This window comes from Cavia porcellus, unplaced genomic scaffold (assembly GCF_034190915.1).
Source record: "Cavia porcellus strain 051 isolate PalLab524CR breed Dunkin Hartley unplaced genomic scaffold, mCavPor4.1 scaffold_23, whole genome shotgun sequence".
Taxonomy (NCBI): domain Eukaryota; kingdom Metazoa; phylum Chordata; class Mammalia; order Rodentia; family Caviidae; genus Cavia; species Cavia porcellus.
This window is the reverse complement of record NW_026947506.1, coordinates 170,926-186,536: the sequence shown is the minus strand read 5'-3', so window position 1 is coordinate 186,536 and position 15,611 is coordinate 170,926. Positions and strand designations below refer to the sequence as shown.

General features: G+C 42.6%; 1 protein-coding gene across 3 annotated transcripts; it reads left to right on the top strand.

Annotated features, from left to right (window-relative positions):
* Nucleotides 1-124: 124 nt before the first annotated feature.
* On the top strand, nucleotides 125-10,759 carry Dydc1 (DPY30 domain containing 1). 3 transcript variants are annotated; one of them, XM_063233692.1, is made up of 7 exons: nucleotides 127-408; nucleotides 4,400-4,501; nucleotides 5,643-5,735; nucleotides 7,803-7,859; nucleotides 8,545-8,649; nucleotides 8,977-9,033; nucleotides 10,681-10,759. In XM_063233692.1, exons 1-6 carry the CDS (start codon nucleotides 226-228, stop codon nucleotides 9,022-9,024), a joined length of 588 nt encoding a protein of 195 aa, XP_063089762.1. In that variant the 5' UTR covers nucleotides 127-225; the 3' UTR covers nucleotides 9,025-9,033; nucleotides 10,681-10,759. The 3 variants fall into 3 exon arrangements, with proteins under 3 accessions (XP_063089763.1, XP_063089762.1, XP_063089764.1); XM_063233693.1 differs by lacking the exon at nucleotides 8,977-9,033 and having other exon boundaries at nucleotides 125-408; XM_063233694.1 differs by lacking the exons at nucleotides 127-408; nucleotides 8,977-9,033 and adding an exon at nucleotides 451-3,956.
* The last annotated feature ends 4,852 nt before the right edge of the window (nucleotides 10,760-15,611 follow it).

Here is a 15,611-nt window from a genome sequence, read left to right as displayed (position 1 = left end):
GTAGAGGGAAGGCGGTTTCTCTGCCTGAGCGCACGTTGCTCGGCGGCTGCGCTTCTGACCGGGCAGCTCCCCTGGCGGACTTTGAGAGTCCCCCAGGTGTATTGGTAAGCCCGAGATCTGGCGGTGGCTCATTAGTACCCTCTCCCTCCCTCCTCGCGCAGCACCCTTGGGAGTTGGGGAGGGGGGCTGTTCAGGGAGACCAGACGGGAAATCCCTAAGCGGGATATGGCGAGCCACAGACCGCATGCCGCGAGGCGTTTGCGATCTGAGCACTCAGGAGGCCAAGGGTGGGGATGCGAGTTTGAGGCCCACGAGCTATTTAGGGATAGGGTTTTAGTTCAGTGTTGGAGCATCCCCGGGACTGATCGCTGGTACCTCAAACACTGCATACTTGATTTTGCATTTCAGGTAAATGGGTTATGTTTTAATACCAAAAGATAGTTATTCGTAGTTTCTCTGAAGTGTGAGTTTAACTGGACATGCTGTATTTTTGTTGGCAAAATCTGGCAACCGCTCCCTGGTTCCCTTGTGCACTCATTCAGGTCAAGACAGCCGGGGCTGTGGACAAGAATTGTGCTTTTGGGGAGCTAAGGTTACTACTGGTGTATATGGAAAGCAGTACTTGTGTGTAAACTCAGCACTCTAGGAGGCTGAGGCAGGAGGATCACAAGTTTGAATATGGCCTGGGCAATTTGAAATATAGCCAGATTCTATCTCAAAATAAAATAAAAGAAGGTCTGGGCATGTAGCTCATTGTGAAGGGCCAGAGTTCAGTCTTCAGTACACCACCACCCCACCACTACCACCACAGTAGGAGGAGTAGATACTGTCAGTGTTTGGTGGACAGGAGATGTTAATAGATGGTCGAGGAGCCTCACCCAGTTCCCACTGAGAATCCTGGACTGTTATAGATAGTGTCTAGACCCCCCCCCCCCAAAGCCTCAAGGGGTTGCAGATGGGGACAGAAAGAGTTGCTAAGGTCCCGTGTTACTTTTACTGTCTTCTGTCCACCATGAGCTGTTTCTCCTCTTCTACGATTGCCCTCTGCTATGCCACTGTGTCTTGGAGCCAGCCAATTACGGGCTGAAACCTCTACAAACTGTGAGCTGAATAAACCTTTTCTCCTTATCTTTGGGCAACATGTATTTTGTCTCAGCAGTGAGAAAAATTGCTAATACAGAAACAGACATCAAGTACCCCCAAATCTGAGACAGACTTCAAGTTGCTGGATATTCAGGCCAGAGATTTTCCTGGGGGCCCATTGTTCCTTTTCGAAACTGTCCTCTGGAGTAGCAGCAGGAATCACCTCCTTTTTTATGTTACTTGCTTCACATGACAGTGGGACAAAGAGGCAGCTTTGTTTTTAGAAGATGTTCCATGGAAAACAATTCTAAAGCCAGTGGCAAGAATGCTTTTCTTTCTGTGTGGCTGAGGCAGCAGTGCCAGCTTGACAGGACTTTAGCTCATTTGTGGGACTTTTACTCAGATCTCGGGGTGTTTAGGCTGCCTCTATGTGCATGCACATACACTTTCATTTTCCCACTGCTGACACTGCTATGGAAGGTGGCTTTGATGAGTTCAGCATTGAGCTTTCCTGCCTGCAGTTTGTGTCTGGGGGACCACTCTTGTCTTTTGGGAGGGTCCCAGTCTCTGTCTGTGCAAGAGTCTCTGTGGTACATTTCATGAACCTCCAGCTCTGTCCCCCCTTGACTGTGGTACGTAACAGTGCAGATTACCACATGCTGATGCCATTTTGTATGATTGCAAGTGTGTTTTTGAGAGAGGGTTCAGGAAGTCAGATATGTGGGACAGAGGGCAAATAGGTATGAGACTTTCCAGATTTTGCCAAATCCCCTCCTGAAGAGGTTATATCATGTTGTCCTCTTAGCATCACATGGTGAAGAGCAGCATGGGGGCCTCGGGATGAACCCCAGCATGTTGGTGTTTTTGAAAGTCTAAGCTACACGCTAAGTGCGTTTGTCCCAGGACTTGCCTAGACTCGCATTCTGTCCCTTGGATCTGCCAAAGCTCTTGCTTTTTGCTTTCTGAATTTTGTTCCTTTATCCTGTGGACAAGAATTCCCTGACTTGTTTAGATCCTACAGTTGTCTTCTCTTCATAGTACTTCAATTTTAGTTTTGCATTTATTGATTTGAATAATTTGAATATCTCTATTCCTCATTCACTGGAAGCTCCATGAAGGCAGAGATTTTCTGCTTTTATTTGAGTTCAAGCTGCTATAAAAAGTAACTAAAGACTATGTGGCCTTAACATGGATTTACTTCTCACAGATTTGGGGCTAGAAAGCTGAGGTATTGGCACGTGTGATGTCTGTTAAGAGCCCACTTCCTAGTTTTCACAGGGCTCATGTGGAGGAAAACAGGAGGGACCTCTTTTTCTAAGGGCACTAATCCCACTTACGAAGCTTCCACCCTTACGACCGAAGTGTCTCCCAAAGGCCTTACCTCCTGATGCCATCAGGAGGCATCAGATGGGAGTTAGGATTTTAACATATGAATGGAGTTGCACAAGCATTCAGTCAATAAATTTTGTATTCCTAATACCTATCTATTGTGGTACCTGTTGGAGGCATTCAGTGTATAGCTGTTGAATAATTGAAACATTGCATCAGGAGCTCAGAAGAGTCTGGATTTCATAAAATATTAAAGCTATTGGAAGTGAGCAACTTTTCTCAAAGAGCATAAGAGAAAGTTGTTATATTCTGTCAAGAAATCATGTCTAAGATTATTGCTGTTTGCCTTATAGCTGCAGAAGACAAGGATGTTAACTGGGAAAGCACAGGAGCTCACTCACTTGCCACCATGGATAGGCAGCTGTGTCAGCCCAGTGACTGAAACACTCCTTAAGAACGTAGAGAAGCTAGTATCCTAGAGGGAGAAGAGACAGGGGCATGTGTGTGTGTATGCACGCGCGTGCGCGCGCATGCACACACACACACACACACACACACACACACACACATACACACGCGCGCACACTCACTCAACTCTCAGCCAACAGGACCTGGGCTGTGTGTAGTGTTCAAAGGAGACACTGCTCCTGAGGTGCCTGGAGAAACTCAAGGTCTGTGTGTTGCAGGTGAGGAGAACTTTCTGAGAGTGAGGAAGGGCTAATCAAGGTGTGTTGGCTTAGGGCGAGGCTCGATTTATTCCTCAGGATGGGAGTGCTGGTTGCCGTGGGGACAGGGAAGGTGGCTGCTGGGAAACTGAAAAGGAACCACAGGCCAGATCCTGAGCAGCCACACCGGTTATCTACAGCAGCTACATTTTATTCTTCAGCCTTGGAAATGTGTGGATTTTTAAAAAGAGGTAGACTGCAGAGATGGTTTGTAAACATGGCCTCCATGGCTTAGGAGGAAGATCTCAGTAGATTCATTAACCCAGGGCCATGGAATCAAGTTGCATCCAGACCCTGTCTGCTTCATCGGCCAGCTGTGTGTCCTAGTCTGTTTCTGCAGAAATCAGGCCCTTTGCCTGGATTTCTTGCAGGTTCTGTTTCTTCAGGTGTGCTGGAAGGGTGACAAGACAGTCATATTGCAGTCATTTAGTGCTCCTTTCTCTCTTGGACTGGACCTGACTATGCTTTTGGATTTTGAAACTACAGGAGTTGTAATCACTTCCAAGAGGCCCTTCTGGAAACTGAAGTTTCCTGGACCAGCTTTCTTGTGCCGTGACTGGTGATGCTTTGTTGGCCTTGGCAGACATTACTCTTGTTGTACCTTAATTGAAAACTTCCTGAACTAATGTGAAATGGTTATTTTTTTAAAAGGATTTTATTTAAGAGTTAAAAATGGAATCAGCCTATCTTCAAAAGCATCTTGGGACTTGTCTAATTCAGGGTCTTGCAGAAGTGGCAAGAGTTCACCCTGTGGATCCAATAGAGTATTTAGCTTTGTGGATTTATAAGTATAAGGAAAATGTGACAATGGAACAGCTGGTAAGTATCACTTTCTTTTTGAAGTCTGAAGAAAATAATGGTTTAATATGTTTGTCTTGTTTTTAAAGGTTCTATATCCTTTCTATTACAAAAGTAATGTTTGTTGTATAAAAACTTAGACAGCATAAATAGTAGAAAGGCAAAAAACCCTAAAGATGACTTCTATTTAGATATTTTGGAGTTTTCTTTCATGTGTAGTCTTTTCCATACACATTGTAGTGTTCCTTTTCACATGCTTATTAGTCATACTCAAATATGCTTTTAACTTTGTGCTTTCTTCAGACAGAATACATCTCATCAAATTATTGTGCAATTTCAAATGAATAGACTGATTTTAATCTATAATTTGCTTTTCCTGGTGTGATTAAGATGCTTTTAAGGTTGCTTTCAGAGAGGGTTTGGTCTCTGACGGGTCATGTACTATTGGTTTTTAACAATGCTAGAGACAGAAGGAAATGGCCCAGCTGGAGCATGAACGAGCAGTAGCACTGGCAGAGCAGGAATTGCTGGAGAGGCTCAGAGCTGAGGAGCTCTTGTTTCAGCAGGTGAGGCATGGAAGGGAAGGGTCAGGGGGTCCTAGAACTAGCGGTACCAGCCTTGGTGTGCACAGCCTACGTGATAAAAACCCCTCAGCTCTGGTCACTTAGTTATGGCTCTGTCCTCTCCTCACTTTATCTGCACATGCAGCTTCTGTACTGTGGAAACAGCTGTGATGGGGTTAAAGAAAAATTCAGCTGGTCCTATAGACAGAAGCCCAGGGGAGGGCATTCACCTTGCCTGAGGCTGGACTGAGAAGAGCTCATCCGTAGCCACAGGTGATCCCAGCAGGAGCAGTGTTAGGTGCATTGGTGGGGAAAGTAGGGGAGATGGTGAAGGAGCAGAAAGAAGACCCTGAACGGAAAAGATGTTTTTGTTTCTTAGAAGAGGCAGACTGTTGCGCTGTTGTATAAAACATGGCTTTTTGGCTTAGGAGCATTTTAATGAATCAGTTGGGTGGAGCTATGAAATCAACCAGTGGGTCCAAACCTAGTCTACTTTGGATGAGGTTGAGGAACATAGGGGGAGTGGGTAACATTCAGAAGTAAAGAAAGTGATTGATACAGTTAGCTTTTCACAGACATAGAGGAAATGAGCTCTGCACATATGTTGCATGAAGATCTTCCTGCCTCTTAAAACTCTTGCAATCTCAAATCTGCCCGTCTAGTAGAAAAGAGAATTGTCAACAACTCTCTCTCCCCAGAGCAGTTGCATTCCAGTGGGAAGACAGTTAGCTCTCTGCTCCATCGACTTTATTTTACTTAGATAAAATTTGGCAGTACTACAATGAAAGCTGGACATAGTGGGTATTTCTCTAGCCTTATCTTGTTGACCAGTACAGTTAATTTGTGCATTGCACTCAAAGCATTATATTGAGAGATGGAATATAGAATACTGTTTTGGAGAAGATTTTGTGACTGTTAAGCAAGTGTGTTGGCAGAAAGAAATAACAGAAAGAGATAGATACCTGTTCTTACCAAAAGGGTCCTGATACAACCAAAGTTATGTGACAGTGACCATTTATTTCTGTAAGCTTCTGAAATTTAGGTGACTATAAACAAAATGACCCTGGGGCATTTAGAAACTACAGAATTAATTCCTCCCAATTAATCTGCCTGCAATAAGGTATATATATTTCTGAATATTCAGGAGCAGCTGGCATTGCAACTGGAGCTGGAAATGCAAGAAAGAGAGAGACAGAGAATAGAAGAGCTGGGGAGAGCTCAGGAACAATTAGACCAGGTAACTCGAAGTTTTATAAATGTCTGCTTGTTTAAAACCTTTTAGAATTCTTAAATTGTTCCTGGTTATTGTAGTAAGAAGCCAGTTGATTCATAGTCTACTGGTCTGCTGCACATTAGCTGTGTGACCTAAACAAATTTTGTAACCTTTTTGGTCTCAGTTAATGTGTTTCAGAAACAGGGATAGCAGGGTAGTATTATGAGCTATATCTTACCGAATTGCTGTGAGGACAAAGTGAGAATCACATACGTGAAACTGCTTTGTGAGCAGGAAAGTTCCCTAATTTGGACTCTGTCAACACTTTAGTCAAGAGCTCGCTGTTCCTCTTTATGGTAGCCAATGTTGCAGGCTAAATTTTTTGTGATACTGAGGGTGTATGATCTCTGAGATATCATGTCTCCTTTCTTCAAGTTAGATCTATTAATAATAGATTGCATTTTCAAAATATATTATCTTTTATTAAACTACGCAATGACTTATTACAAGAAGACCTGTGTTCTCTGATTATATCTATGTGGTGTCCCATTTCCACTTGCCCAACAGTTCCTGGCAGCTGAAGAGTGGGTGCAAAACATGCCAAAATGCTGATGGACTGAGGAGATGGCTGCTATCTCTTGCTCAAATGTTACTCTTCTTATTGCCCCCACAGTCAAATTGAAATTAGAAACAAGGCTTATAGAATATGCGTGTTGTGTTTATTAAAGACTTAGATGAGAGTTATTCAAAGTAAATTTTAAAAAGTGAAATGAATAAAAAGACAGAACTGTAGAGAATAAATTCAGATACTCGTACATCATTTTAAAAATACAGATGCTGAAGTCATGTTAGTCTGTGTAGCAGCACTTGGGTATGTACATATGTACACACGTATGGAAGCATATTTTTCTTTTTAGATGTGTCAGTGACCAAAAAAATGAAAGACTACAAAGATCAAAATAGAATTTTAATTTTCTTTCCTGAGGTGACAGCTCTATTTGTGTGCTTGAAAGTCACTATCCCAGTTTCGTGACTCCAGAGGGTCACACCCACTCCCTTCAGGCATCAGCAGCCTCTGTGGCCAGAATCACAGTAACTTCAAGCCATGTTTCCCTGGGCCATTATTGCTTGTCTCCCCTAAAGAACCATCTCAGCCTCACCCTTGTCCTTTGTCATGGCTGCCTCTGTGGTTGCAGACACATAATTTGAGCTATCATTCTCCAAAGGAAAAGGGCTGGAAGGGCCCTGAATTGAAGAAGGCACGTAACTCCTAAACTGAAGGATGAGGGTACCCTGAGCAATGTGTCCTTAATTGTCCTGAGTTTCATGTTTTGGTTGTTTTAATTAAGAGAAGAATTTTGAGGAAAGATTCTGACTGGCTTAGTGTGTGTCATCTATCTCTAGGGATGGGAACAGAGACATGCCTCTACACCCACCAGGGTGCAGGATAGGAAGTCCCCAGGAGAGTGGAGTTGACTATAGCACATCCACAGAAGCAGGGTGACCCGTGTATGGCCCTGAGACCACTGGTCTCCCAGCTTAATCCGCTCAGCATTGGCTAGGTTACCCTGCTGCACAGTCCAGCCAGGGTTGGCTGGGTTCAAGAGAGAGGACACCCAGCTGGGCTGTGATGACACTCAGAGCATCCTTGAGAGTGTTGCTAAGAGAAGGCTCTGGCATTAGAGGGTAACTTTGGCAAAATTAATTCCTTCAGAAAAATTTACTACTTTATGTATATAAAAGTCATATTAACTCCAACTTCTCTTTAAAATCTCTTATTCTAAGGTTATATTAGATCTTTTATTTTGTGCATTGTCATATTCCCTAATAATTTTACCTCAATTTTAATATTTAGCCCATTTTTCTTTTTAAAAATTATTTAATTATAAATAAAGTACAGTTGTCTTCTATCAGTATGGATACTGATAGAACTGTGATCTGCAGTTTTGGGTTAAGTGTATTCAGATCACTTCTTAAAGCATGACAGCACTTTTACTTTTAATCAAAACATTCCTTAAAAATAAAATACTTGAAAATTAAACATGGAATCAAAATGAAGTATAGTTATTTTTTGAATTTTATATGCTCTAGGAGATGAGAATGAATATGGAAAATATAGCCAAGAGTGAAGATGCTTTACATCAAGAGGTGAGAAGAAAAGATGTTCTGTTTTGTGAAATGAATGAAGCTCCTAGAATATAAAGCTTAATTTTTATGCATCAGTAGCCCACGTTTTAATAAGGATATTGCCAGAGTGATAGTCCAAATATATATTTTTGGATAGGCAAAAATCTCAAAATAGGTAAAAATTGAATTCAGTGTATGTATGTATTTGAGAAGCCAAAATGTGCTAAACTGTTGGCCACAGAATTACTTACAAATCCTGCATTTTAAGTTTCTGCATGTATTTTTTTGGAATTTTTTAAACAAACAAGTATGATACAGATTTTCAAAATAAAATAATAGGAAACTAACACTAGGTAATATATTGCATATTGTCATCTTCAAAGTAGTTGTTAAGATTACAAGATGTAGGCATGAAAAAGTGATCAAACAATGAAATCACAAGCTGTTCTTTTTTATGAATTAACAGTGATTGGTATATAGGTATCTGTCTTGTATACACAGACACACACAATCTCATCTGAACTGAATGTATTTTTAAAATAATATTTAGCACTTACTACTAGAAATCTCTGTCCATTTACAGGTATTGGTTAATGCCATTAACAATTTTGAATTTTGCTGTTTCAATTAAGATATTATATCAAAATTGAGAGAAAAGTAATATATTAATTTTTAATACAAGTAAAAGTGAGTTCTGTCATTGTAGGAAGGAGCGCAAGAGGCAGGCAAAACAATAGCAGAAATCAGTGACCGGTTTGGGGCACCGAACCTGAGCAGAGTGGAAGAAGTGGATGAGCCCATGTTACCTGATGTAAGTATCAAAATACTTTGTGAAAAACAGATTTTTAAAACTTTTTATTTTGATAAAGCTGAGTACATGTGAGCCCTGGGAAGTGAGCCTTTTCTTCCCAGGGAGCAAACTAGTTCTTGCTGGCTCTGACTGTGACATAGGTGTGCTCTCTACCCTCTCCAAAGCACTTCCCTGGCAAATCTGCATCTTCCCCTGGGATGGGAGGCTGAAGAAACCCCAAGTGTGGTAAAGACCCAGGGAGGAGAGTCAGGGAAGATGGATGAGGCAAGGGCAGCTCAGGAAAAGAAGTTTTAATTTCTTCTCAGACACTTGAGTTTGATCTTGCAGGCAGTGGAGGCCGATGCGATGGGAACTGAGACTAGAAAGACCTTCTAACTATGCAAGGTATGGTCAGGAGATATGGAGAATGTTAATTAAAAACATTATTACATAAGACACATTGCTGTGAGTGCCCCCTCAGAAACCTCCCTTTTGCTTCTGGAGACATCCCATCATTCTCACCACTTTCTGCAGCAGCTCTGGAAGTCCTCATTAGTGGTGCTGTCATGGCTGCTTCGATGTCCTGAACTGATTTAAAACATTTAGCTTTCATGGTCATTTTGACTTTGGGGAAAAGCCACTGGCTATCTGTTAACAGGTCTAGTGAACAGGGTGTGTGAGGACACAGTCTGACACAGTCCACCTTTCCTTTGGACGGCCCTTGGTGGCTGCAGAAACTGTACTTTGATGACAGAGGACTCCAGAACTGCTTCAGAAAGTGGTGAGAACAGTGAGATAAGCAAGGGGTATTTTGAGAGGATTAATGGCTGCATCATCTTTTCCTGAATACATTTTTTAAAAATTTAAATATTAACCATATGTTTTGATTACACTGCACAGTGTAGGGGAAAGAATGGGGAAGTAGATATAAGGAGGCCAGTTAAGGGATTTGGTAGAAATCTGAAGTAACCTAGACAGACAAGACATTGGGGGGTCTGATGTGAAGGATGTTTTCAAGAGGACTCTGGATATATCTGTGTTAAATGTCTGGAAGATCTTACACTGCAGGGAGGTAATAAGTACTTGGGAACACCCTCCAGTGGGACCATGGGACAGCAGGAAAGCACTCTAGAGGGACAGGCGGGGAGCGCTGGACTCATCTGGACAAGTCTTCCTAGAGGTGAAGCTCAAGGACTCCTCGTGAGATGAGCCACAGGATGAGGAGAGAAAGCTGCTGCCTGAGGGCTGATGTGTGTGGTGTGGAGGTGGACAGGGAAGACAATGGGGGTTCTGTAGGTCATGTTGGGGAGTTTGGACTTGAGCACAGTGGGAATTACTGAAAGGTTTTAGGTTTAGAGCTGTGTTTTGATAAGATGGAAGCGGATTAGAGGGGGAAAGATGTGGAAAAGGGGCTGCTGCTATCCTCAGATGCCAGATGAGCAGGGTTGGACAGTGGAGAGCGGGAGTGACTCAATGGAAGAGAGAGAGATGGGGTCAGGAGTAAAGCCGAACACCTTCCTCTGCCAGTCAGCCAACAGTGTTACTGACTAGTGTCTAGTGCTACAGTCTACTGGGGGAGGAATACAGGAAGTGGAAGTAGAGGGCTCCACTTACAGAGGACGACTTCCAGGCACTTCTGGGATATGCAGGACCAAGAGGTAGAAGAGCACTTGAGGCCGGAAAGAGGCCCAGCTGGAGGTTCAAATTCAGGGCCTTGGGCATCCATGCTAATGAGTGAAGGGAGTGAGCTGGGTGCCTAGGAAAGCAGGAAGTGAAGGTCAGTGGGCTCAGGGAGAAGCCACACCTGAGGGAGGTGTGGCCACAGGAAGAGGCCCCTCACAAGAGGGATGTAAAGGGATGAGAACAAGGAAGGGATAGAAATACATCACAAACATAACTGATGCTTTTACTCCCTTCGGATATTCTTTGACATCTCCTGAAACGCAAAAAACTGATTTACATAATTACGTATAAATTATTTACACTCTTATTTTCATAGCCATTCACAGTTTTCATTGTATTAAAGCATATTTACTTTTTATTTGCCTTTAGGTTACATTAAGCATTGATCAAGATTTGTAGGATCAACCAAAGCAAGATCAATAAATTTCTCTGCTTGTTTCAAGTTTCAGATCATGACTCCTGATTTGTATTTTTCCCTCCAAATTTGAGCTCTGCCCCCTCTCTTATTTTTTTGTCTTTTTCGTTTTTACCGGTACTGGGGATCGAACTCAGGACTGCCTGCTTGCAAGACAGGCACTTATGCTGCTGAGCTAAATCCCCAGCCCCATCCCCCTCTCTTTTAAAGACAGCTGTATAAATGGGTGTTAAGAGTAGCTTTAAAATATTGTTGGTTCCCCAATACAAGATTATTTGTGTGATTTCGTCAGGTGGAAAGAAGAAAGAGTTTCTGAAGCAACCAATGGAGGCAAGAGGTGAACTCAAAGAATATGGGTGTGAATGCAGAACAAGATGGCCCAGGAGCAGGCCCAGGGCTGCTAGAGTGAAGGGGGGCTACCCTCCTGCCCTGCCTGAGAAAGTATGATTCCTACTGGGAATGAGTGAGGGCTTCTTCAGATTTCTGGGAGGTGGTGCTCAGGGGTACCTGTGCTCCTCACTTTTGTGATGAGATTTCAGTGGGGAAAGGATGTTCTCTGCTGTCCTGCTGAGGAGTTTTCTTCTGCCTGGCTCATTGCCCTCACTGGAACAGATGTGGGAACTCACCCCTCTGCGCTGCTGGGTGTCCATGTCTGCCTTTCTCTTTGGGCTTAGGACATCCAGGAATGTTGTAGGGAGTAGCCACACAGAGTAAGTCGAATGGGAACCAAGAAAGTCTGGGAGTGCTGAGTGGCATCACTTCTTCCATGTTAATCAGAGGGCCCAAGTGCTGGGCAGGGGTTAAAGGGCAGATCTTGTTAATGTGTGTTCCATACTCTCTGGCTCCAGAACCTGGGAGCTTAGGCACATCCTGGGTCCTTGGGAGAACTTTACTTCTTTCACTTTTTTTTAAACCCAAGTCCATGGTGTGAATCTTTTCTGTTTTAGAGCTCCTAAAACAAAAGCTAAGGAATGTTTACAAGCTTCTAGAAGCAGAGGCTTTTGAAAACCAAATTAATGCATTGAATCAAACTTGTTTCTGATTGTTTTAAATTGTAGCAACTTATGCTACCACTAGATGTCACAAAGATTCAAGTTTTAAAACCTTGTAGTCATTTTGAAAGATTTCTTCTTACACAGAAATATAGTTTTCTAGTACTCATAAGGATGAAGAATTGTTGATGTTCTTTTGGATTTTGCTGGGATTGTAACCTGGTAAACCCACTGTAAGTTGAAAAACATTGCAAGTTGAAAATGCATTTAATACACCTACCCTTGAGACTTACCCCAGTCTACTGGGTAACATTATTTGCCCATTGTTAGAAAAATCATCTAATGTAACACACAGCTCCAGGTGATATTAAAGTGTTGAGTCTCTCCTGATTTAGTGAATACTGCACAGAACATGACAATATAATGGTTTCACAGGTCCTTACTGCTGTGGCTTAGATCTAAAAGCCCCCCAGAATTTTCATACGGGTGTGGGTGATTGGACCATGGGGGTGCTGTGCTCATCAGAGTATCTATCTGTTCATGCTTCCAGAGCTTAATGTGCTGTTAGAAAGCGGGCCCTTGTCTCAGTCACTTTCACACTGTTGAGAGGTAATGTCTGGCACCCACAGCTTACAGGAGATAAAGTTTATTTGGGCTCAGAGTTTGCAGAAGGATCAGTTTGTGGTTGGCTGGCTCCAAGGCAGGGTATAGGACTCTAGTGGAGGGCAGCTCCCCCCAGTCTGGCTGCGGGGAGTCACAGGGTGATGGGAGGTGCCCGTGAGGGAGATAATCCCTTCCAGGTCCCAGGCCAGTTCTAATGGCCCACTCTTCTGACCAGATGCAACTTCCCAACAGCAAGTCTTCTGTAAACCTCCATACTCTTCACTTTCCAAAGGCTCCACCTGTGAAGCTCTTGGGGGTATAAACCTTAATGTTTCACCTCTGGCCCCCCAAAGACTCATAATATCAACATTGCTGAAATATCTAAGACTAAAGTCTGTTCTGAGACTTAAAATGTAATTTTAGCTGTGATCCTTGTAAAGTTAAAGGAAGTTAAAAAACAAGTTAAGCACTTCCAACACAAAGTGGCACAGGGCATCAGACTTAAGACCCAGCAGAGCAAACATTAAATCTTGTCCAGCACCCGGGGCAAGCTGTGGTAAGAGACAAACTCCACATGGCTTGGGTGGCCTCTTCCCACGACATTGCTGGTGATCACAGCCCCCACTGGCTCCTCTCTTAGACTGGCTTTGCTTTCCTTGAGGTTTTTTTTTTTTTTAAATTTTATTTAAAAAGAAAAAGAGAAAAAACAAAACAAAACAAAGCAGTGTAAGGGTACAAGTAATACAGAACTACAAAAACAAAAACAAAAACAAAAACAAAAAACAGAAATCACCGGTTAATAGATTACATATTATCATCTTAGAGATAGTTGCTCAAATTCCTTGAGGTTTTTTCAGAAGGTTACCAAGACAACCAGTCTTCAAATGGTGATGTCATCGTTTTTTGCTGTGGTAGCAATGAATGGGAAGTGAATGCTTGCTCACGATCTTGAATGCTCTAGGGTTCTCTAGGCAGTAGACAAGAAAAGCTTTAATTTCAGTGTGCAGCATTTCCACCCCTGAGCAGCACCACACAACCTTTGAATGCCTTGGATCCTGCCTTGTCTTGGACTCTTGCGAAATGTATTTGTGCTTTGTTATATGGTGGTTTCATCAACAGTAAGCTTTGTATTTACATTACTTTTGTTGTTGTAGTACTGGGAATTGAATCAGGCTCTCACAAACACGAAGCAAGTGCTCTGCCACTGAGCTATGCCCATCCCTTACTTCATTTAAGTGTTGTATAATAAATGATTGTACCCACTCTTATACTGTACCCACTCTTATACTCTATATTTTTATTTAAACATTCTCTGAGCTTTTATTTTTATGCATATATGTGCTACTGTGTGCCCTCAAGGAAGTCAGACTGTTCCCACACCATCCCTTGACAAAGTCCTTTCATACTACCCTTCCTAGAGAATGCATCAAGGACTATGTTCCAGTACCCTTCTGGTGCAGTATATTATCAGAGCAAGCAAGAAGTTTCTCTATTGGTTGTGAAGCTTAGCATGAGTTGTAATGTGCCAGAGGACTCCTAAAGCCCACCCTGAACCCACGTCAGTAGGTCTGGACTGGGGCTGCAGAACATGGGTTTCTCACAGGCCCTTAGGCCTGCCACTGTAGCTGATCAGCAGTGGCTCTGGAAAGTGCTGTCCTGGTAGACAAGGCACACCTGTGAGCGCCGAGGTGCAGGTGTTCTCCATTCTCAAGCTACTAGATAGTGCTCAACTGCTCACCAAAGCAGTGCCCTGAATTCATACTCCTGCCAGCCACGTACAGGAGTGCTGGTCATGGTGTAGCCTGACACTTGGTAATATTACACTACAGTGTTTCTTGCCCATCACAGGAGTGAAATTGTGGTAGTTCTTTTGTTGTTTAATTTGCATGTGAGGTTACACCTTTTCTGTGTTTATTGTATGATGTTTGCTCTTCTGAGAATTGCGTGGTCATTATTTGCTTACATTTGCTATTGATTTGTTTTTCTTTTTCTTATTGACTTTTTAATTGATTTTTTTTTTTGTGTGTTGGGAAATTGTTTGAGCAATGTACTGCCCTTTAACTTAGTCTCTAGCATTTATTGTTTTGCAAAAATTGTATGTTTTATTTTATTTAAGTAAGTTAATTTTGGTGCCACACACCTATAAATCCTAGCACTCAGCAGGCTAAGGCAGGAATATTGCCATGAGTTTGAGGTCAGCCTGGGCTACCAAGTGAGTTCAGGGCCAGCCTGAACTACATAGTGATACCTTGTGTCAACAAAACAAAACACCAAACAAAAAGGAAATCTAAGTTTAAAAAAGTCATTTTTTCATTCATGTTTTGTACTCTTTTGTCTTTTTCATAGATCCATAATCATTATTTATTCTGAAAATCTGCTGAAATAGGTAGTTTGATTTAAGGACCCTCTTTTCAAGTTAATTATCTTCAAATATAGTAAAATTCATACTAACAATTTAAAAATGGTATAAACCATACTTTTATCAGTTATATTGAATAAAAATTCTAGTTTATTATTTATGCATTGGTGATTGTGCTGCCATGGTATTTTAAGTGCTGAAAGTGAACCTATTGCAGTGTAAACATATTAACCTGTTTCTGGCTTTGCCATTATTTTTGGCCCTTTAATCTGCTGATTAGAGGCTGGGAATTTAGCTCAGAGCCATAAGTGCAGATCCTGGTACCGATAAAACAAACAAACAAAAATCTGCTGATTAAAAAATGTCTTCAAGGAGGAAAGGAAAGAGTTTAGGACTCAAGAACTCTTAAGTACAAGTTAGCCAGGAAGATTCACCAGGAGCTGTGTATGTGTGGCCGCTAGGGCTGCCAGGATGACAGTGGTGGGCAGATGCAACTGTGAGTGTCTCCCGTGTGGCCACCCTGGCAGAAGGGGCATCCTAGCTGTTTATTTGCATCAAGCAAACACTTACCTTGAGCCAGGCAAGATGAAGATAACTTGCATTATCTTGATTGCTTTGTAGCTCAGCTGTTATGCTCCATTTTATAAAGACAGAACCAAGCATGTTAGGTATGGAAAGGGCAGGAGAGGAGGTGTTTGGTACATGCTGGGGCTGCTGGGGAGATCTGAGGGCAGAGCAGCAGTGCTAACCTAGGATGTGGGGGGCAGCTCCTGGTGGGAGAGTGGGTGATGGGCACCATGCTAGCTGTGGCTTCGGTTCATGCTGAGTGCTTGTGCTGCAGGTTCTGAGCCCTGTCTGCATGGCCTGCTGTTTTCCCTTCTTCTTGATATCTGATGATTCAGTGGGCATAGTACTTGAGGGCAGGTGCTTC